Source organism: Symphodus melops (assembly GCF_947650265.1).
Source record: "Symphodus melops genome assembly, chromosome: 19".
In the NCBI taxonomy this organism is placed as follows: Eukaryota; Metazoa; Chordata; class Actinopteri; order Labriformes; family Labridae; genus Symphodus; species Symphodus melops.
In genome coordinates this window covers 4,826,276-4,849,547 of record NC_136709.1, presented here as the reverse complement: position 1 = coordinate 4,849,547, position 23,272 = coordinate 4,826,276, and the positions used below count along the sequence as shown (strand labels likewise).

The 23,272-nt window shown below is 38.5% G+C and overlaps 1 protein-coding gene across 1 annotated transcript in view; it reads right to left on the bottom strand.

Annotated features, from left to right (window-relative positions):
• LOC306840405 (ALK tyrosine kinase receptor-like) overlaps positions 1-23,272 on the bottom strand; it is a 345,354-nt gene that overhangs the window by 38,252 nt on the left and 283,830 nt on the right. Inside the window, 5 exon segments of the mRNA XM_079369664.1 lie at positions 4,350-4,443; positions 6,407-6,579; positions 9,677-9,780; positions 10,556-10,690; positions 17,547-17,678. Of these exon segments, the coding sequence (XP_079225790.1) occupies positions 4,350-4,443; positions 6,407-6,579; positions 9,677-9,780; positions 10,556-10,690; positions 17,547-17,678 (638 nt within the window).

The window sequence follows — 23,272 nt, the reverse complement described above, 5'->3', positions numbered from 1 at the left end:
GGGGGCTCCCTCAACAGCTGAAAGCTTTGGAAGCAACTGTGTGGCGCCGCTCCATTTGGTCCGAGAACACCTGCTTCAACTTAGAGCTAACAACCTGACATTGATGTTATTTGTGCTTGAGTTAAAGGGTGATATGATCCAATGGGTGATATATGTCATTATAATAAATCGACATTCTGCAGCTGGTGGTCTGTACTCAAGCTTTCTTTGACTTAAAATGCTTGTAATTTGGCTTCAAAGCCAAAGCTCAGCACTCCTTTCCTAAAATCTGTCAGCTAGAAAATCAATAACTCATTCCCTAGCCCTGTAATCCTCAAATAAATATGATTGTCTAAGTCTCCACTGCTTGGGAGCTTTGATTCAGATAGAGATTATCTGCAGTGAGATGGATCACATATTACACGCCTTTGATTTTTTTTGGACCAGTTCTCTTCGCAACACTGTCTCTTTGTAAGTGAGCTTTTAAGGTGTGTTACGTGTTCACAACAAGTTCAGAAACTTTTTCTATTTTTTTTAACCAACTCGTTAATAAGGTTCACTGCATTGTTATTCTGAGCACAGGTTACACGCTACAGCCGCATACAGAGCATTGGTATGCTGCAGTGGCAGGAGCAGAACTCAGCAGGTCCACCACAGAGCAGCATGAACCAGAGGGCAGGGCAACAGCCTGCGAGGCTGTCACTGTTCATTAGCACGGCGCCGTAAGCTGTCTGAAGCTTACCAAAGGCCAGCCATGAGGAGAGGGCAGGGGGTGCACCTTGGTTCCATTCAAAATTTCTAAGACTGCAATAGATAAGATAAGCAACTGATATTATTTCATCGAGAAACACGGGACTCAAACGCTGCTGTGACCGTAGCTATTTAGAACAATACCAAGTGTGTATTTCTAAGATATAACTGCGTATATCTATTTTAATAAGGAAATAACCATACATATGTGTCACAATACTGGGTTTATGATATAATTCAATCATCATTTTCTAATTGTTATAAATAAAATGAATTTGAATTCAATTCATGAACACGTCAATTTACATTTTATGACAATGAACATAAAAGGTTTTGTTTCTTTATAAATACCTTTTAATTTCAAAATTGTACAATTACTTTTAATACAATGCACATTTTTTCTTCATAAATATATAAAAACACGATGATAAAAAAGACGACCTTTGTGAAATGGTCACTTAAGATAAATAAACAACAACAAATAAATACATTTAAAATCCCAAATCAAATAAATGCGGAGCACTGATAAGGAGCTACAAGAAAAGACAAAAAAAGTGACCTCTGCTGAACAAAAATAGTATTTTAATATATTTTCCCTCATTGGTTAAAACTGTCCATTTTACATCTATTAATAATTGTAGATGGAGGGATTGTTACATTACTACATCTAAATCTAAGGGTTGCTGATAACCTGCTTGACAACATACATACATTTTAATGTATTATTGTGTTATATAAATAGCCAAGTTAGATAACAAAGATGAGGCTAATCCTACCTAACAGTAAATCATTGAAATACAATAATTTACTGTTAATCATTTGTTTGACTTAAGCCAAAGAAGTAATTTAAACTCAGGTGTATTTATGAAAACCATTAAAGAAGTTTGGAGTCATTTTTCCAGAGATGTCAAGGACCAGTTACTGAGCAAGCATGTTCAGAGTGTGATTTTTGTGAGTCATTTAGGGGAAGCAGGTACTGCTGTGAGTGCAGCTCAGTATGGGGTGTAAACACGATGGTACATGGCAGAAAGAGAAGAAGGATGAACTTCCTGTGTTGTCTAATCTAATAAACTCATTTAATGATGCTGGTGAAGATAAAATGATGAATCTGACAGCCAGGTCCGGCACCTGAAGGGCAACAGATGCATCATCAAGCACACATGCTTGCCAAACTATACATCACACGGAAGAAGTGGTGGAAAAAAGGTCACGGATGGCTGGTCCTCTGCATAATGTGTTCACAGTATGTTTTTTTCTCTAACACATTGGAGGGCTGTGTTCTTACGCTCAGGGATCCATCTCAATAATCACTCATGGTCATCTCTTTTGGAAATAGCTCTTTAGCTGAGCTTCAGCATCTCACATCAGCTGCTCAGATTGATGGGTGATAATATGCCACTGTGTCATGTGGCTGTACTGCAAGTAATGGATACCTGTTCTAGATTAAGAATTTGCCATCTGGAAAGTGAGCAAGTTCTGAATGGATGATCCTTCAGCACTGTCCTACCCTGCTGCTGCCGCCACTCCAGCGGACATAAAACACAATTGGTGTGCAAATATCTCCTGGAAAATGTCATCTCTTTATAGGAAGAGTCTCTGACCCAATAATCCTGTGTTGATACAAGGCGATTGAGGCTCTTCTGCAGCCTACATCAAATGAAATTTCTCAAATCATATTCAGCTCATGAACCCAATGTTATCTATGAAATATGTTATCTGATTGCATTTTACAATTCAGGTAATAGAGTACAGACTTTATTTGTGGTTGAGTAATACATTCAGAGACTAACTTCATCTGAAGGTAAACAGGATGTGTGCCAGCTGCTGTTATTATTTCTTCATTTCTATTTCTCTTTTTATTTGAACATTTAAATAAGTCTTAGTTATAATTCAAATCATACTGTATTATCCCATACATTTCATAGTAAAATGTTATATTGTAACCCAGCTGTTTACATTACTCGCTGCTATTCATTCTAACGTGACACTTCTCGTTATTTAAACAACTAGTTATCGACTGCCCTATAGAGCTAGAGTAGGCAACTCTATTTTAAACGTATCCATCCATCCATTAATCTATTATGTAAGGCTTGTCCAACTCAGGGTCACTCGGGGCTGGAGCCAATCCTAGATGTTATTAGGCAAGAGGCGGGGTACACCCTGTACCGGCTGCCAGTCGATCACATGACTGACATACAGACACAAACAACCAGGTACACTCACGGGCAATTTTGAAATCTTTCAACTACTCAGATGATGTTACCAATGGTAATTTTGCGGCCTATGGATTATGTCTTGTTCCCACATCATATTTTCTCCATGTCTGATGGGGAAATGAATAATAAACGCATGCAGTAAAAAAACAACAGAGCAGTGTTGGTCATACAGCAGCAGTTGTCAGCAGACTGTTGTCATAGAGACAGGATGGATGTGCAACGCTTTTCTTCTCAGCACAGAAAAACACATTTTTCTGCCTGGAAACTCTTCTGTTAAACACTATGTGGACACAGGGCCTCACCTGCAATTTTTTTTGTCTTTGTGCTGCAACATCTGATCACATCTGATAAATGTCTTATAATTTTAATTAAAACTGTATCTAGAAATTGTGCTCTTTAAAATCACAACAGATTATATCAAATTTAATCTTGATGTTAAACTGTTCAGTACACCTCGAACTCTCCACTTCAGGCCAAAAAACACCAGGGTCAGATGAATTCACCCATTATCACAACTTATCAGAATGAAGCCAGAGAACAGAATGTGTCAGGGGTGACACACAGACCCCTGCTTGATGAGCCTAATCCTGAGTGAAATCAGTTTAACACGGTTTCATTTGAACTGTTCTCACTCTCAGAGTTATATGCAAGTGTTGGAATACTCAGACATTATTATGCCTGTCACTGTTTAGCAGGTTCCTCCATGTCAGGAAAGATGGAGGGAGGCACTGAACTCTTAACCTTTCATTTTCTTGATGCCAGACAGGGTTGTCATGTTACTCCTGAGCTTTATTCTGACAAACCATCTCAATTAATATAGCTAAAGTATGCAGAAAGGTGAATGGAGGATTGACCTTTATAAGCCGGCAGTACAACAATGGAAAGTAAGACCGGCATCAATAGGAAAGCTCTATTAGGGCAGATTTTTAACAGTTCTGACATTTCTGTACAAATTGAAGGTTGTTAAAGTGAAAGCGCAGAATTTGACAATAGATCCAATTTGCACAATTTCTTTTCAATGTATCACAAAGGAATAGTTCCTGTGCATTTAATAGATGTATAATTTCCAAGACAGTAATACTGAAGATGGGTAAAAGATTTTAAAGCAAATTTAGATCTCATTAAGTTTCGTTCTGCACAATAAATTAAATTGAGGCTATGCCAGAGAAAAAGCAATGGTGAAATCATAGATAAGCAAGTCCTTAATGAATTCTCTGAAGCGTACAAAACTGCCACCTAGCCAAATCGTATCTCAACATGAACATAGGGCAGGCCTGTATTGATTATTAATTCTTTTTTCCCAATTGTCCTTGTCAGGGTCAATCAATCCCACCATCAGTTCAAGCAAGCTTTGATGAAGTGGTAGAGAAAAACAACAGACTTCACATTTTTTCAGTACTCACATGCCAAGAAACAGTCCATACTAAAAGAGATGTTGTCAAGAGAAATGGCTGAACCGGGTCCAGGTCCATCTTCTGTGCTGAACTGCAGCCAGAACCTGCGGAGGGACAGCAGAGTGGTTTTAACTACTTCATGGTGGTTGGATATCAGTGACTGAAACAAAGTGAGGAGGAAATCATTGTACTCTGAATACAGAAAAAAAAGCCTCAGAGGTTTGATTGTTGTATACATTGTATGACTTTTGATGGCTCCGGCTTTATTGTCAAAATACTCTTTAAGCAGACATGAATGAATGGGCATAAAATAATTCTGATTCTAAATTAAACACTCCTGGTGTTTTCACACAAACACAAAACTCCTTTATTTTCCCTGCCAGAACCCGAGTTTATTTATTTGCACAAAGTCAGTGTGAGTCGAGAACACAGCAGGAAAAATGTATGAGCAATTCCCAGCCAGCAAATGGGAGGGAATGATGACGTTTATATCCTACAATCAGTGGGCAACAAGATCGATCTTTGTGCTAGTAAGGAAGCTGCTCCGTCATTGTTTCTGTATGTTTGCCTCCTTTTGTTGATAATGTGAATGTGTGAAACTACATGCAGAAATGATATAAAGGTAAAAGCTCTCTTCATAGTGTCAGACTCTGTTGCTTTGTCTGCATTTCTGTCATCTTTCCTATGTCATGTGGTGACAGAGATATATTCCTTAAACTTGTAAAATGATAATTTGACATGTAGGGGAAATGCCTGCCCACTTGTATCCAAAACTTATGTTTCTAAAGTGTTGTTACTCTTGTATCTGTACTTATAAAATATTACAGCCAGTAGCTTACCTTGGTGTCTGTCCATAAAGCAAAGTGCATTATCATAAATTCAACATTTTAGTGTCCTTCACAGTATAAATGGTTTTACACTACAAAAGCTGTGAAGTTGTATCATAGCATAGTGTATAGTTTATATGAGTTCTGAATCAATAGGCATCCTCTTGAACGCCTGCAGTCTTTCAGGTTAGAGCAAGAACACATTCAAATTCTAAATATACTGTCTGTTCTGTCCTGATTCTCGTCAGCACTCTAGGCTGTATTTCTGATTCTATTTAAGCTCTACAAAGGTCACTGTGCAAAGAGTGGCAGGTTCACCTAGTGGTTACGGACATGACATTCTAATTAAAAGCACAAGCACAGCTGACTACAGAACCCAGAAATCAAAAATTAATCACTCTCAGGGGAGCAGGATTATCCAAGCTCGAATGGCAAACGAAACCCAGTCAGGCAAACAGATGAACTGCCTTTCCTGGGGTCTGTCTATTTTTCTCCTTCTTATTTTATTTTGTTTTAATTCCTCTCTTTTCTGGGGGGAAATCAGGGCCATGGCTAATTGGAAGGCAAGAAGGGTGGGTAGAGCCTTGCGTATTGATTTCAACCCTCTTTATCACAGACAAGTGGGATGAAAAGAGAGGGGGGTATTTTGTACACATGGCAGGTCCATGGCATGAAACTAGAGTCCCTATGGGATTCATTAATTTTTTGGAGTTGAGGGGAAACGCTTCCCAGAAATTGCAATGAAAATGTTGAAAATCTGCATTTTTAAGAGGTGAAAAGAAGGAACTTCTTGTTTGTTTTGTTTTTTTAAAGAACTCCTGTTTTGAAGATATGTGTGAATATGTTGGATTTTTGCAAGGATGAGAGTTAAATCGTTGATTTACATTTAAACTCTTCAAAGTGCCAGTTTGATGCTTTCCAACCACCTTAAAGGGATATTTCAGCTATTTACATGAAGCTGTGTATCATTAGAAACATGGTAGTAGTGTTGAATGGTTGTGAATCCAACCCTCATTTTGCCCTGAGACGAGAAAAATGTGTTTTTCTTCATGTGATGCAAAAAGCGTCCTATTGCATCACATGAAGAAAACTTCCAGCTGGACTCACAACCATTCAACACTACTACCATGTTTCTAATGATACACAGCTTCATGCAAATGGGTGAAGAATCCCTTTAAATGAACGCTGACATAATCAAACTTCCTGTTAATGTGATGAAACAGATGAGCGTTTGTCTTACCAGTCTGCCAGGCCGTAAAGAGGAAGTATGATGATCTTCCAGCCCTTTTCAGATTTTGGTTCGCTGGCCGAATGCCACAGTCTGCGCTGCTCATCGGGGCCTGTGCTGTTCTCCACGATCCACAGAGACAGTGAAACCTTCTGTAATCCTCCCAAGCACAGCCAGAATCGCACCTGTTGAAATAAGGTGGAATTTTAAAATGAACAAAGCACTTTAAATCTAAATGAACATCCAAGTAAAATTGAACAGAAATTTGGTGTTGTGTTAAAATTTTGCGAGTGAGAATAAAATATGTTTACAGTTGAAGCCAACCAGCTGCCAAGTGTATTATCAGTCAAGGAAGGGATGTTCTTAAATTGCATTGAGATCAATCAGCAACGGCCATCTGTTCAGCTCTAATTATTCCAAGATTAATGGAATTCAACCTGGATCATAATTTGGGTTATTTTGCTATGTAAGATGCTGTTGCATGCTTCAGCACAGATCAATCTCATTACACCGTTGACAGGAGGGTTTTGTTTGGTGTAAACCTGCATCAAATTAAACAACACATGTGAAAGCAGGAAATAAATAGATAAAAAAGACTGGAGCTTGCTAACAAGCATGGGATGTGACCATGTCCCTCTACGGCGGTTTTTGGAGCCAAGATGATAATTCTTGCTTCGCCGTTTAAGTGGAACAGATGCTGGCTTAATTCTGATGAAAAATACATGTAGAGAGGATAGCGCCCATACAACTGAATGTAACACGTTTATTCTGTCAGCTTCCATTGTGCTTGTAGATAGCAGGTTGTGCGCCTTATCATCACATGGAAGACCACATGGTGACCGTGTAAACATTAAGATTACAGGCACTGCTCCGTACACACCGGGCACATCATGAAAGTGAGCGTGGTCTGTAGCTAATACCCAAAACTAATATTCTCAACATGGTCGTCCAAGAGTGGACAGACAAGATTGAACAGCACCCGTTCAGTGTTGAGAGGAGGATTTAGAGTGTTAATCTGGAATCATGGCTAATCTTTGGCTGCGTGCCAAAAAGCTGGGAGGTGAGGTTTGGGTTGGTGCCATACTGCCGTCACTGATCATAAATATCATGAACCACTTATGCAAACCTGACTATCAGCAAAGCTCTTCTGTTAAATTTTCATTTGTCTGTCTCGTTTTCCACTCTGCATGTTTATCCTGCTCAGGCTAGTTCCCCTCCATCTCCTGCCTATCATCCTGTTTTTTGACCTCCTGGCCTTTGCATCACTTTACCACCTCCATCCCTCACTTCTATCACCTCACATCAATAAGTGCTTCTACAAAGTATATGCAGGAGGCCAAAGGTCGCTCTGATGAACAATATTACAATAACCACCAGAGCTATAAATTGTTCATGCAATAACATCAATCAAGACCTGGACCTGGTGTGCGAGCATCAAAACTGAATAATGTATGACCATAATCAGGTACAAATTCTGATCGAAAAGCTCAACCTCACCGCCTGTTAGGAAGTCTGAGGAAATTCATATGGAGCAGTGTTAACATGCTCTATCTGCACATTACGCTTTGATTTTTGATGCACTGATGTATCATTCAAAGATAATGTTCCGCTTCCATGGCAACCAGAAAAAAGTTATTCTAACAAAGAGTGTTGAAAATTCAACGAGATGGCTTTCAGTGCATATTCCCCTCTTTTTAATTTTGAACAATATCCTGATTATTTGAAATAGGGCCACCAGTTTGGCTTTGAAGTTAGATTGTGTGTTCCATATAGATTGTGTGCTAAAGATTAAAGAACTCAGCTACAACTGTCACAGGTTCATGTCCTAAGGACCCTAAGTTCAAGTACCAGGTTCAAGTCCTACATACCCTGCGTTTAAGTCCCTAAAGCCCTTTTTCCACCAAGCAGTCCAATATGGATCAGTACAGTTTGGAATGGTTTGGTTCGGTAGAGCCTGATCCTGTTTGCGTTTCCACAGCCAACTGTGCACTTTTGGGTAGGTGGTGTATAAACCGGATGCCAATAGTCATGTCACCTATGTAATAATGTGACATTATAGCAGCGCGACACAGTGTACACTGCTAATAAATTCAACAAAGAAGAAACATGTAAGTAAAGTAAACAAATTCCAACATCCAGCAATTCATCTACTCTTCTTTTCACTATTGACTGTCCTATAAATGAAGGCATTGAAATGACCCAAAACACTATATATATATATATATATATATATATATATATATATATATTAAGGAGGGCTGACGGGGTATGTAACAGTCAGTGTATAACAGAGAACATCAGGGCCGCTCTTTAGATGGGTATGAAGGTTTTAAACTTTATGTCTGCTTACATGTATTGAGCATGTCATGCATATTAAATAAAGTAATTACACTAACAAGTTCAGGTACAGGAACATGAATCTCTCAGTGAGACTGGAGATTACTGTTCCTAAATTATAACCCTATTCAACACCATTCATTCTCTCAAAATTCAAACATTGACTATGCTAATAATTATTTCTGCTGACCAGAAATGGAAAAAAATCCAGAGCTTTGCAGGCTTGTTGTATTTAGTTAGGGCTGCTGTGGCTGGACATTTGCTGCTTAGGGGCAATGGTTTAGTCTACAATCAAATCAGACAGTTCAATGTGAGAAATATGTATGCTGCTCCAGTTTAAGTTTGACTGTTTAAGAGTTATATGAATCTTTATTAACCCAGTTTAAAAAAACCACAGGAACTACAGGACATAAAAAAGGCAGACTCTGGTTTCTGTTTAAAGAACAAGAACAGGTAAGGTATTGTCCAATGGGCTTCCATGTAGAGAACAAAACGGTCGGAATGCCCCCATCTGCTGTATTATATCCCCAAATTAATCTGCAGTCATGTATTTAGGATTTAGTTTGAAGCTTTACTTAATCAGACAACCCATGTTCTCATCAGGTGCTTCTTTTTCCTCTATGTATGGAAGTGAAATTAACTACTTAAAGATAAATATATTTGTATATCAATATTGATCACCATCAATTAAAGCATGCATTAGCTGAATTAAAGAGTCCATGACCTTCATACTGCTTTGACTCTCTGCTCTTTCACTCTGAATTTGGAGTAGCAACGCTGGCGTGTTATTAAAAACTGTCCGTGTCCTGTTAGAAAACAGATGTATTAACAGCACCTACATAGGAGTTGGGATTAGAAGTGAACTATTAACTGTGAACATTTGATCAATTCCTTTTTAAGTGCATGACTTAAAGTGAAATGTGGAGGAAACATGACTGAGCTCACCGAGCATCGAGAGTTTCTTAGAGGAGGAGGGAAGAGAGGGCTCCTCAGTAACGCTGAGCCACGCTGGCCTTTGGACTGGCCTCCCTCCACACTGAACGAAGCACCTTTAACACAAAAGCACATTAAACACAGACAAAGTCTGTCAGACAAAGTCAGAGAAAAACTCTAAACACACTTCAGGTGATGAAAAGGAATAAGAACTGAAGGATATATGGAGGTTTTTAGAAATGATTGTACTCATAAGTGGGCTGTCGGTATATTTCATGACATCTGCCTTTTTCTTCCTTTTTAGGAATTCTCAGAGAGTAATGTTTTAGGAAAGCACAGTACCAAAAAGTCAGTGAACATTTAATGTATGTCTTATTGGGTAACTGTGGCAGCAATATACTGAAAAGAAAATTCAACATTAAATAACCAAACATGGCATAGAAAAACAATGCTCCCTTTATTCTTTCTTCACACTCTTCCTAGGAGACTTCAGGAGAGAACAAAAACGATCTTCAACTCGCTAAGACTTTAAAATCTCATCGAGAGAAACACTTGAGTCACTGCACTGTTGATGAACTGCAGATGTAGGTCTCAAAGTCTACAAGCTGCAGCTTTTACACCCAGTGGAATTCTGTTAGGAACAGCACGAATCTCTGAACGAGACAACACGTCCATGTGTGACACTTTCCACATTCACAAGCCCTTAAGACTAAAATATTCAAGGTCATTGGTTTAATATCCTCAAAGACTTACTCTCCCTTAAAAAGGGAAAACCTTTTGAAGTATTTTTAATGAGACATTGACACAGCTGAATACACACTACAGAGTCTGCAAATAGGCCATTTGATCAGAACTGTGTTCATAATATCAAAAGAAATGAGCCTGAGTCACCTGATGAAGGGCAGCTCTGTCGGGTAGTTTTGGATGGTGACGGGAGTCTTCTCCAGGAGTGACCACGGCCCATTATCGACTGCCAACCACACTCGCTCTCTTCAAAAGAGCAGTAGCTGCCATTGAGGAATTGGCCTGCAGAGGTGCCAGAGACAGAATATATCAGAAGGAAGGAGAGACAAAAATGATAATGCTGGGGGAAATAAGTGTACAGGCCCAGCAGGGGGGTTAGAGAAGCGAGAATGAAGGGAACACTGACAGCCTATCTGCCAAAGAGAAAAAAGGACAGGGGTGGTCTGGGGACCGGGGGATCAAGTAGCTGAGCGACAGTGAAGGCAGAGAGGAGAGGAGAGCATTCAGAGTGGGCACACTAATAGCTCACAGGACTCTGTGTTTTTGAGAAAATTAGAAGTGAGGTGTGGTGCGATGGGTTGGGGTAGTGCTTTCAGAGTGACTCTAGAAACAGAAAATGGAAAAGGCCTGAAGAGTCTAGAGGGGGAGATAGGAAAGGGTAGACGAAGGAGGAAGAAGTTGTGAGGGGAAATGAGAAAGCCGAGGAGGTGGCAGGATGTAATTGAGGGGTGGCAATCATGTTGAAATCACTTCACAGAACGGCATGATCCTGTGAAGCATTTCAGTTAGTGGCTACAACTTTAGTCTGAACAACAGAATTAGAGGGAATTTGGTTAATTGGATTGTGCAGTGGCTGTGTAACATCAAAAAATTTAAATATACATGTTTGTTTGTTCTCACAGAAAAGTAGAAAAGTAACTATGTTGTATGGATTGAACATCTGCATGGGCTGTATTCCCTGTGGACAAACACGCAGTGACGTCAGTATGTATGAATTTATTGCTGGTAAGCTAGTATAAACGTCTGCTGATTCAGAGAAGAGGTTTTATTACTGAGCAGAAGAAATCACCTGTAGGACAAACTCTGATTTGATGTTTTTGGTCTAAAGTGAAAGAAGATGACGGCAGTGTTTCAGTCTCACATCATCTCTGACATGAAGATTGTAAAACATGTTCCAGAGACTTTTCAACAGGAGACTCAATACATTCAACCAGTTTGCTCATTTGAAAAACAGACAAAGAATTACAATAAAATCGTATATAAAATCTCCTCCTTTTATGTTTGGTGAGGCAACTTATAGAAATAAATGAAGACAATAAAATCTAGAAAACCCCTAGTTTTAAGGTTGATACATCTTTGAATAAGGATTTTCATGTATAGGACAATTGGAAAGTCTACAGTATCTCAAAATACAGACAGGTTCAGGCTTGAAAACATGTTTTCAGTGTGTTATCACATACATTGAAATATGAGGCTAATTAGACTTCAATGATTGTTGTTTTACTCTTCACTTTTGTACATGTGAGGACACATCTGTTGTGTAATTTATAAAGAAAGTAAGAATTACTTCCAACTAATATACCACCCAAAAAAGTAAACGGAGAGGGTGGTGATAACTAAGGAAGGAACCTTTACCTTAAGACACTGTGTGCTGGAACAACAGAGAGGAGTAGGTGAATACTTTTTTGTGGGATGAATTTGTGGAAGGGTTTAAAGAGAGTAAAAACAAAACAAAAAGTTGATACTGTTGAATACATTTGATCAAAATATTTTGTAGGTTTAAAGAAAAGCAAAGATTGTGACTGATTTCATTTAGTGGTGAAAACATCCTTTTTCTCTGGTATTGACGCAGGGTAGACAAACGTGTTACAATTGGTGAAAAGTATTTAGGGGTAGGATCTCATTTTCAAACACCTACTGTTTGCTTTCAATTTGCTGATGTTGTTTAGGTTCACTTTATTATTGTTATAGCTCTTGCTATTTAAAGTTTTGTCTTTGGGGGTGTTGGTAGCCTATTGGTTAGTTTGCCATGTGTGGAGGCTGTGGTCCAGGCGGGCGTTAAGGGTTCGAGTCTGACCTGTCATACCTTTCAAGTCCACACACAAGAAACATCTTCAAAGTTTTGTCTCTTTTTTAATCAAAATAAAGACATCATGAATTTTGAATTGCCTCCCAGGGACAAATAAAGTTTTTGTAATTGAATCAATCAATCATTCCTCGCTATTGTGGTGACCTTAGATTGTGACTGTTTCATATACACACTTGGCCTAAAAAGTTTTTTTTGTTGTTGATAACACTGAGGCTGACTTGAGTTTGATGAATCATGATCATACTTTTCAACTTTTCTGTTAGAAAGTTTTCACTTGAAGTTTGCTTTATGTTCCTTTTATCCTGAGATCTGTCTGTGAGTGCACATTACCTTTAAGAAACAGTGAGTACTCTGATAATAACAGTGTGCTTCTTGGGAATAGCATCATCCAGATAATGGATGTGAAACTGGCCTGAGCTGATATCATAAAGCGGGAATACATCAGGGAGAAAAGAGACACCAAAACTTTCAACACAACAAAAGCTCTTAAAGACTGAGCATCTTCAAACGACAGTCATTTCATATTTATTTTGAAGTAATACAAGGGAAAAAAACAAATTGAAGCTACGTTTTCCTGTGATGTTTTCCTATTAGCAAATAACAGCTTCTCTGGACCTTTTTTGGATAATAAGTCAATTTGGAGTTCTTGTGCGTCTTGTGATATTATGAGTCAGTCTTCTTGCTTCATAAACCAGTTAGTGTTACTTTGATGTTCTCTCTGCAAAGCGCTGAGAATCAAAGTCACATCATATGATAGCTTCTCATGACACGAATAAACAAGTCTGTGCTGATGTCACATCTGCTGCACATATAAGCTCTGGGTAGACGTGTGACTTAGTGCTTCCTCCTCAGTCCCAAGTGCTATCATTTATAAGTGTTTGCCATCAGTGTAGTGTTGACTCTCTGTAATGGATGCAACCTGAAACACTTTGTGTAATGAGGTGTCAATAAGTCCTGCATAACATAGTCATTAATACTTGATGAAAACTGACATGAAGATTACTCACTCTTTATGAACAGTGGGTCGAGTGTCATTCAGTCACAGTCTCCTCTCTTTCAACGCAATGTCAATGCCACAGTACTGTTGTCTGTTATGGCAACTTGACAAGAGGACACAGTCTATGAAACATGTCATGGCACCAAAATAATATAAAGTAATTCTGCTCTCATGACATGACATGCTTTGTATTAGGGGCTGGATTGGAGTTAACCAAAAATAGGACACATAAAATAATATAATGTAATGTTTTCACAGTGTATACAGAGGACATGTCAATCAAAATATTTAAAGATTTATTAAATCACCAACTTTGTTTCAAATGACTCAGAATTTCTGTTTTCACGTGGATCCTTAAGCTTTGGCGCAGGCTAATGGCACACTTTAAACAGTGAAATGAGTCATAAAACCCGTAAGTCAGTTAGTATTTAAGTGCCATGGAGTTTATCCTCTGAAAATCAATGGCAAATTTAAATGGGTTTGTGGTTAGACACCTGAAATAAGGTCTGTGGTTAACACAAGCTTAAGAGATGTCAGCGTTTTGTTAGACGAAATAAACTACTTTAGGTAAGACCCCTAAGCCCTAATTTCCTTTTTTTTAAAAGTTTTTACATGTCCTTAAAATGGCGGTTGCTAACAAGTGTCATCACGCCAGGAACTAACTCACTAATCTGCCTTACAGCCTCCAGTCATATTTTTCAATGGTTAATAAAAAACTTATTAAAAGCTATGGTTTCGCTAGCTTGTCAAACCTGCTGATTAGATCGATGAAGCATAACGGTCGTGAAGTAAAAATCAACTGACCGAGGTGTAGTTCGCTTGTATCATAACATTAATGCTTTAAACTTCATATAAATGGTGTTGATCTGTAAAGATTATCCAGCTGAACAAAACGCCTACGCATCAGAAATGTGTGTTTGCCACAGAGCTTATTTTCTGCAATGATCCAAAATCCAATGCAAAAATCCCATAAGTGAATTCTTGATAGACCCCATGGCAATGCTACTTGCGGGTTGGCCTACAAAGATACGTCATCACTTTCGTTATCTTTTCTCCTGGAGAATAATGTATAGGGCTATCACAGGAAATCAAGCAACTCTGTTTGCTGTTTTGTTTTGCTGTTAATGTCAATATATATTCTCACTATGTTTTAGAGCTGTGTTGTTATTTCATCTCATGCATAAATCTGCTTGCTAGCATCCACCATGAATTACATATATATGCAATGTTATATGCAAGAGAAACCCCCTGAATGTTTGTTACTTTACATCTGCAGGTGTGTGGGTATATATCTGGATTTGTATTTGAATGTCCAGAGCACTTGTGTGAATTATATTATTATCTATCTGGGAAGAATATCCAAGAAAAACAAAGACTATTCTTGCAGTTTACCTGAAATGCCTGCTTGCATCTATCTTTGCAACACTTCTTTGTATTTGCAGGGGAAATTTGATGTTAGGAAGCAGTGGGGTGTCTGCTGAATGCAGACCAATGCACGAAGATCAACCGGAGGAAGCAGCGACTCTCAAAGAGGGTAGGATGTGTTTATGCATAATGATGCAGGGGTAGAATGATGAGGGAGCTCAACAGGGGATTTGATTTTTTTTGTATATGTCAGGAAGCTTTGTGATTGACACAAGCTAATTTTTTTCTCTCCTGGCTATCTCTGCTTTTTTTCCTGTTAATGAGCCTTGGCATGGCTTATGAAGGATTTAAATAGATCAAATCAGATGAAGATGACTCGTGGATAGATCATAGAGAATCGAGTATCAGAGAGGGAACACTGTGATTTGGGTAGCAGGGGCTAATTGTGACGAGTGATTGAGATGAAAACGGAACAAATACGGAGCCTAAGGTAGTAGAAGTTATGTAGTATGAGTGAGGGATGGGGAGAAAGAAAAGAGACGCATGAGAGTGTCAGGGTGAATAGATGAACAATCTATAAATTGTCTGTCCTTGTACTTAATCAAGAAGCACAGAGGTTATTACTATTTTGAGAAGAGATTGAGAGACAGAGTGAGAATGTAGATTCAAAGCGAATGACAGCTGGCCTTCATGCCTGTGTACCCTCTGAAGGTAAGAAGATGAAAAGAGGTGCTGGAAAAAGAGGTGTCAGTCCTTAAACATATACTTGTCAACTCAGAGCAATGAACATTTCCCTGTAAGACACATCCTCCTATGTCTTAGTAAAAAAAAAAAAAAAGGATTTCTCTGCTGTGTGTTACGAGTGTTAATCTTCAAATGTCGATACTAGGATCCAAGATGGAGCATCAAACGGCTGCCTAGAGTGTCCTGGCTCACAGCAGCTACACCCTGATAAATCCAGGGTACATGAACAGATAGAGGATCATGTATTGTTTAGTGAGCCGGTTATTATCAGGGAATGGAACCCTGCCAGAGAGAGCATGACAAAATATTGATTTGTTTTCCTTCCACTAAACAAACAGTGTTTGAATATGTAAAATGAGAGCTTTGTCCATTGCTACTATTAACTTGGTAGCGTTCGGTAAATGAGCTAAGCTATTACTTGCGTGAACCTGGACACACACTGACAGTGAAGGGAGACAAAGTGAGCCGGTCTGCATTCATCAGTGCAGCACCTGATTTGAGTTTTTCTGCCTCGTCGCCATCAGAGTGTGTAGCACATTTGCTTATTCATTCATCTTTAAATGTCACCGGTTCCCACGGCATTTTCTGTTATGTATTTATCTTGTGTGTCTATTCAGTTTGGTTGATTACTCTATCTGAGCGTACAGCTTTAGCATCTCTTGAACTCTTTTCTCGGCTGTGTTGGTCTCCTTTCTCACTATCCCAACAGTAAACAGATCAACTTCTTTTGGCTAATTGATTTGAAGACATGCAGTCTCTGTGATTGGTCTCTTAGTTAATCAGCAGAAAGTATTTAACAAAGTGTGTTATAATAATAGTTGATGATGATTTTTAACACTAAACATCCTGTGTAAACTTTAGCACAACCCCTTGTCTAATAAGGGGTTGTGTGGAGTCAGCTTTTGACAACACGTTTGATCGTCAACTGAATATAGGAATGCATGTTTTGACGTACTTTTTACGAACTATTGTTTGTGTGAAATGACTTATCTATGAATCATTATCATGCTGTTCATATCACTTTATGTAGAAATAGCCATTAGGCATATTTACTCATTTACTCTTTAGGTGTAGTGAGTGAACTGAAAAGCATGAGCTTTATGTTTACCTATGATCATAAAATTAACATTTCTTTTTCTGGCTTCAACATCCAAAACACACACATATATATGCACACAGACACATTTAAACATTCAAATGGAGATTATCCCCTTGGGTTTGCCTCTCATGCCAATTAGCGCTGATAAGTCCTCCTGTAGTAAAAGGAGGTGTCTGGTTGCAATATTCATCCTATCCTTACCCTCTTATCTTTTAGCTCCCATAGTTCGCAAACATATAAGCACAAGGGAGCAGCCATCATTTTAATAAGCACCACATGGTTGGCTGACTTGTACGGCTGGAAGGAGCAAATTAATTCTGGTCAGTTTAATATGGGTGAAAAAGTCTAACTACAGCATTCAAAAAAAAGAAAAAAAACTCAGGGAAAGGGTTAAGATATTTGAACTGTGGTTCTATAGATTGTGTAACCAATGTAAACATTGGTCCACATGGGGACAACAAAACACACACACACACATTACTTGTGAATGAGATGTCAGCATACTTGGTTAGTGTTGCTCCAAGGCCTCGGGAACAGCATAAATACAAATGTGCAACGAGATAGAAATCGCAACCATTGGATTTTGTCAAGGGTGAGAATTGCTAGCTATGCTGCTTTCGTCTGCCATCCCCACTTCCCCCTCTGTGTCAGAAAAGCTCATGCAATTGTTGCTCTGTTGGGCAGGATGTTATGGTTTCATTCAAGATGACTCACTATAGCAGACCATTTTGAACAACTCAGCAGCTCTGGACTAGAAGGGAGCACAGGATGAATAGGTGACACATTAGCTGTCCTCTTGCGCGTCATTATCAACAGCGGTGCTCGTGTGTCAGAGTTTACTCACGACATCTTTCGCCTTCGTCATCTCCGAGCGGACAGTCAGTGGTGAAGTCGCATAGTTTGTCCAGTGGGATCTCTGGTCCCTGATGACAGTGGTACAGACCCTCCAGTGTGATATTAGGACCAGGAGAGGACACTGGAGAGGAGGGAAAAGAGAAAACAAAGACAACTTGTTACGTGAAACATTTCCACCCACAGTCTTTATAACAGTACAGCTTGCAAACCAAAATGTTTCCACAGCACGATCAGAGTTTAGAAAATGATTTCATTGTTGACAGCAAATCAGACAAGAAAAACAACATAAAAGAATCTACTCTTGGAGCTGAGGACAAACAGCACCCCATTATGTTCTGTGTTTATTTACTGAGTATCACTGCTTAGATTTATGTTTGAGACAAAGCACAAATCAGCAGCTCAGGGAAACATAACTTACAGTCGAAAAAATATGCAGTTGCTTCATACAAGTACATCAGTCAGTGACAATGGCTAATATAACACCTGACTGTAAAGCCTGTGTGACATCAACAGGCTGCCTGTAGCATTATAAATAACCTGGCCCTGGCTGAATAAGCATCTGGCTTTAATACAGTACATCTCCATCAGACAAGCAGAAAAAAACAATGACCTAGATACTGTAGCAGGAAGCACAAGGGGAGGGGAAAGGCAAACAAAACACACACACACTGACACCAATTGATATCAGCGACTCAACTGTAACCTGGTACATTTGCATATCTATGCAAATCAAAGAGGTGATATCTTTAGATAATGGACGGCTCACCTCCACCTCAATCATCACAAGCTGATCACGGTTAAAGGAACAAAACAGTGAAGCGGAAAAACCTTTGTGCTGATGAGAATCTTGTTTCTCTCCCTCCATGGCAAGGAAAAAAGAATCATGAAGTGATTCTTATCATGGGCTGTCTGGAGTTCGCCCTTGATCTGTATTATGTAGATTTGTTCTCCATTCAGACACACTCAGAGTTGGAACTGTGATAACAGTGGAGGCCATGACAGCAGAGGCCGCACAGAGCTAATGCTGTTAGCTCAGCTGACAACACAGGCATTAATGCTACACTAATTCCAACATGAAGTTTGCACATATTCGTTCCATAATTTTCTGTGACATGATTATAAACCATCAAAAACAATTTTCTAAAACTCAAGTTGACATAACCCAGAGAGGTACACAGAGCTGCCAGGAGCTCACACAGAAGAGCATTAATCAATCAATTTAGAAAGTCGTGCATGGGAAATAATAACAACAAAGTTCATATAACATTTTTACTATACTGTTGGCTTTTTGTTTGCACCTGGCTGAACAGGTAAAAACTGATCCAGCTAAGGGAGTAAACAGGGTTCTAGTTTCTGAAAGGTAGATGTCTGAATAATCAACATTGTCAGAACTGTCCTTTAACGATCGTGGTATATTGATAATTGTTTATAACATTTTTGATCTCAAATAAATCGTTATAAATTATGTTTTTGTGTGTCTTTTAACAGTATTCTAATTTCCCTTAAACCAGCATGAGGTAATGAGTAGCTTGCAAATCAACCTTTCAACTTTCTCAACTCTGAATCTATGATTAAAAGTAATTTTGCTGATGTTAAATGGACCACTATAATTGGATTAAAACAGATGAAACATATTTTTGCTGCTACATAATTAACATGAAGATACAAATGTAGCCATCGTAGCTTCCTGCCTCGGGGACACGTGCTGACACGTGCTTGGGGCTGTACTAGTGGTAATTTTGTCATTACTTAAAAGAAAAGTTAAAACATCTGTTCAGAAATATGCAACACAAAAATAAAGCAGCAAGTTTTAGGAATGGCACCTTAGTTACCACCAGTCTTGCATGGTTGTTGCACTGAAATTACTGCTTATTCATGAAGCAATGCAGAGCAGAAATTTCACAGCTATGGCTGATTTGCAGCACACTTTTGCTCCTTCTTTTCAGCATGATTGAAAAACCTGAAGGCCCAGTGGGGAACTGACACAATCAGCTCGAGAGATGGAAAGAGTGGCTGACATCTCTTTTGGACAAAAACAAAAACACATTTTGGACAAAAACACACACAGTAGTAGTCTGAAGACTTCTTCAGACTATGACTGTGGCGTGGCCTTGATGGCTGCTTACAGAAGTACATGAACATGTCAGTGAGATAACAAAAAAAAAATCAAAAAAATCAAAATCAAAATAAATAAAAAAATCAAAATAAATAAATAAATAGAAATCAAAACAAAAACATAAATAAGTGTTTGGCTGACAACAATTACTTGTATTGATAATATTTTTTTTATGTAGTGCTGCATGAATCCCATTTGGTGGTCTTTTAGAAACCAAAGGGAGTGAACTCATAGTTGAATAAATTTAACCAAAGTCTTACATACGCATGACATTTTTCGAAGAGCACAGAAGAAGCAAATAGATTTTGTGTATATAGAAAGAGGCGTAGGCTGTTTGTTGGTGACCAACTGTGGGTGTAAATGTGGTTTTGCTATGTGTATTGAGTAAAACCCACACATGCATTATGTATTCCTAGCGCTCAGTGGCTTCCTCTATGTATAATGTTGACACCGCAAGCAGGACGATCTATCAAAAAAAAAGTTATCTAGAGTACACCCAAACCTTTAGGCAAGGTATGTAAATTCATCGATTTATCTTAGTTTGATGACAGTGGAGTAAAAAGTGGCCGCATTGCTGAACTCTATGTTCCTGGGGCGGGCTCGTGCACTCAGATATGGCTTCTGCACTCCTGGCCTACCGCAGTTCTTAAATCACACTTGTCAGAATGTGAAAACAAGTGGGTCAGTGGGGGATGAATTGCCATTGGGAGTATATGAGTTTTGTTATCCATGAGCTCAGGGGGTGCTTTGGCTTTGTGAGTAGAATGATGAATGAGTGGTAAGAAGCTGGAGAGGTGACTATACAGGCCTCAGCAGCCACTGATAAATAGCAGGGCAGATATGCCAACATAGAAAGAAAGGTACATGTCGGATACTGCTAAATGGTTAACTGTTATCACTCTGTGCAGGGCTGCTAACTTTATAAAACAGAAAAATCTTCGACTGACAAATAAAGCTGAGGTCATTTCCCTTTCTTAGCTTAGAAACAGGTCATTCTAAGCATTTACAAAAAAATCTAGTTTCATCCTCTTGAATACTGTTAACAGCTTTGCCACTGGGCCTCACTTCAATTCAATACGTTTATTTAGACTGTTGTATCTGATACAGCACTGGAAGCGTGAAAAAGTATTCTTTCAGGTGAGTGTGACAGATGTTCAAAGGTTTAAGAAAAGAAAAGAAACCCAACAGACAAGACACCAAAGAAAAGCTTTTGTGCAGCAACAAAGTCAGCGTATTCAGAGATCAACAAAAATATTGTATTTCAGTCACATGGAAATAAATGCTGGCTTTCATAATCTGACTCACATCGTCTATTAAACCTTGCAGATGCCATCGGCTTGTTTTTTTTTTCACTGCACATTATATTCCTGATCAAAATCTGTACACAATACAACACATAGCTTATTAAGATGAATCTTTTTGAGCTTTGCAAGGTTTCAAAATATTCCAACAAATGTCAGCTGCACCACTATCTTTTTCAAGGTTCAGAGAGTTCAGGAGTCAGATTTGCTAGTCGGCTCTGACATTGATTGTCTGTTGCAAGGCTACAAAAAAAAAGAAAGAAGACGCAAGACAATAACAGACAACCTGCTGTCGACTCTCAGCTTCTCGAGGCCTTTGTCTAAATGTCAGGAAGGAGTTAAGAAAGTGAGAGCCATCAGTAACAATCAATAGTGTTTAGGTTGTCAGGATTGAAAAGTGACAACTTCCAGAGAAGAACTGCTGAACACTAAATATACAGACAATTGGGAAACTCAACAGATATCAATATGTGCTGTAAAAGCTGGAGCCCCCAAAGGAGTCAGGCTAGATTTCACATGTCTATCATAGTCAAATGTTGATCCTATCAGAGGATAGAAATGCAAAGTTCGACAGTGTCACCAGTTGATAACTTTTTAGTCTGAATATCTGAATTTATAAAAATAGTGTTTTATGTTTGTTTTATGTGCTTGTGTCAACATACATAACTCTCTTGTCAAAACACTTCCTTATGTCCTTCTGTCAAAATAAAGTCTTGGAAAAAAGAGGGGGCATCTTAAGTATCTTAATGATGCTATTTAAATTTAAAACTATTTGTGAAATGCAAAGTTTTTAAAGTCTTCTTACAATCAGAAAACGATGCTGCTTTTCTTACGATCTAAAAATAGACTATCAAGCAGACAAGGTGACTTATACTGTTATAATCACATAAAGCAAACTCATGTGATGTCAACGCTTCAACTTGATCAAACGTTTTTTTTTTTTTTTTAAGGTAGATTTTTGGGTCATTTGTCTTTGGAAAGGACAGCTTAAATGGAACAGGCAATGTTGAAAGGAAAGAGTAGGGATAACATGCAGCAAAAGGCCGAGGTTAAGGCTAAAACCCACAACCACTGAGAACAATAGTCTCTGTACATGACATACCTAGGCTACCAGCACCCCAGATTTTGAAACCACTTCAGTAACTGAGGGTCGATCGTAAACTTTTGTTCATTAGGAAAAATAATGACGTCTCCTTTCTGTAATAACGAACCTTCTTCTTCGATCATTCAGACATCATTAAAATAAATGCTTTAAAGTGTTAGAGCAATATCAATAGAATTATTTATATTGTATTCAATATTTCAACAACGAATGTTGGGATGCTGTGCTGTATAGATCCCCTCCAACATCTATATATTTTACTAAATGATTTGTTGAATTGTGTGCTGTCTTGTAACTGTTTGTTTGTATGCTCTTGGTGAAAGACATATTGCCTCAGGTACAATAACGGTTACTTCAATTTTGATTAAAAAATGAGTTTGAGATGTGTTTCAGATAAATATAAATAATAAGAATAAAATAATGCTTCCAGTAAATGTAAGTTTTATGCACTTATGGAAAAAAAAGATTCCTCACACATCCTCTAATGTCAGTTGAGCCTGTTTTTAAAAAAAATGTTTTCACCAAAGTTTTGTTTTTCATTGTGCTGTTCAGAAAATTCATTTTTTCAGATAACCAGCCAAGTGAGCCACAGTTTCTCGACTTTCATTTCTGCCATCTGCTCATAGGATGAAACCAGGGCAACTTTTTACCTCCAAAATCAACAGCGAAAACAGCCGAGCAAAACAAGAATCGAATGAAAGCCTAAATATGGAATGAAAAAGTAAAAGAGAGTTGTGTACATAAAGCTTTCAACACCTGGCAAATGTCACACACGATTAAATCCATTACAAGAAGGAACATTTTCTTACTTGCTTGAAGGTATCATTGTTTCAGAGAGTCCATAAGAAAAATAACAGCTCTAGTTTGAATGTGGTGGTTCCTTTTTTTCCCCACACTACAATGGCTGAAATCAATGCATCACTTAATCATTTTGCATAACCCCATCATTCATGTCATGTTATTGAGATGCCATTGATAAATGATGGCTCACTCTGCAGCATATCTTGAGCTCATGCAAATCATTTTGTCTCGCAATTTGAATCCAACTTCTGCTATGCTTTAGTGGACACTGCTTGTAGATTTGAATACAGATAGACATGTTCTTTTTTGAGTTCAGCTCCAAAAAGAAGGTCTGAAGTCAGTGAAAGGGTAGAGCCTTAAATTAATGGCTTTGCTTTTGCATAGATGAGCAAGCA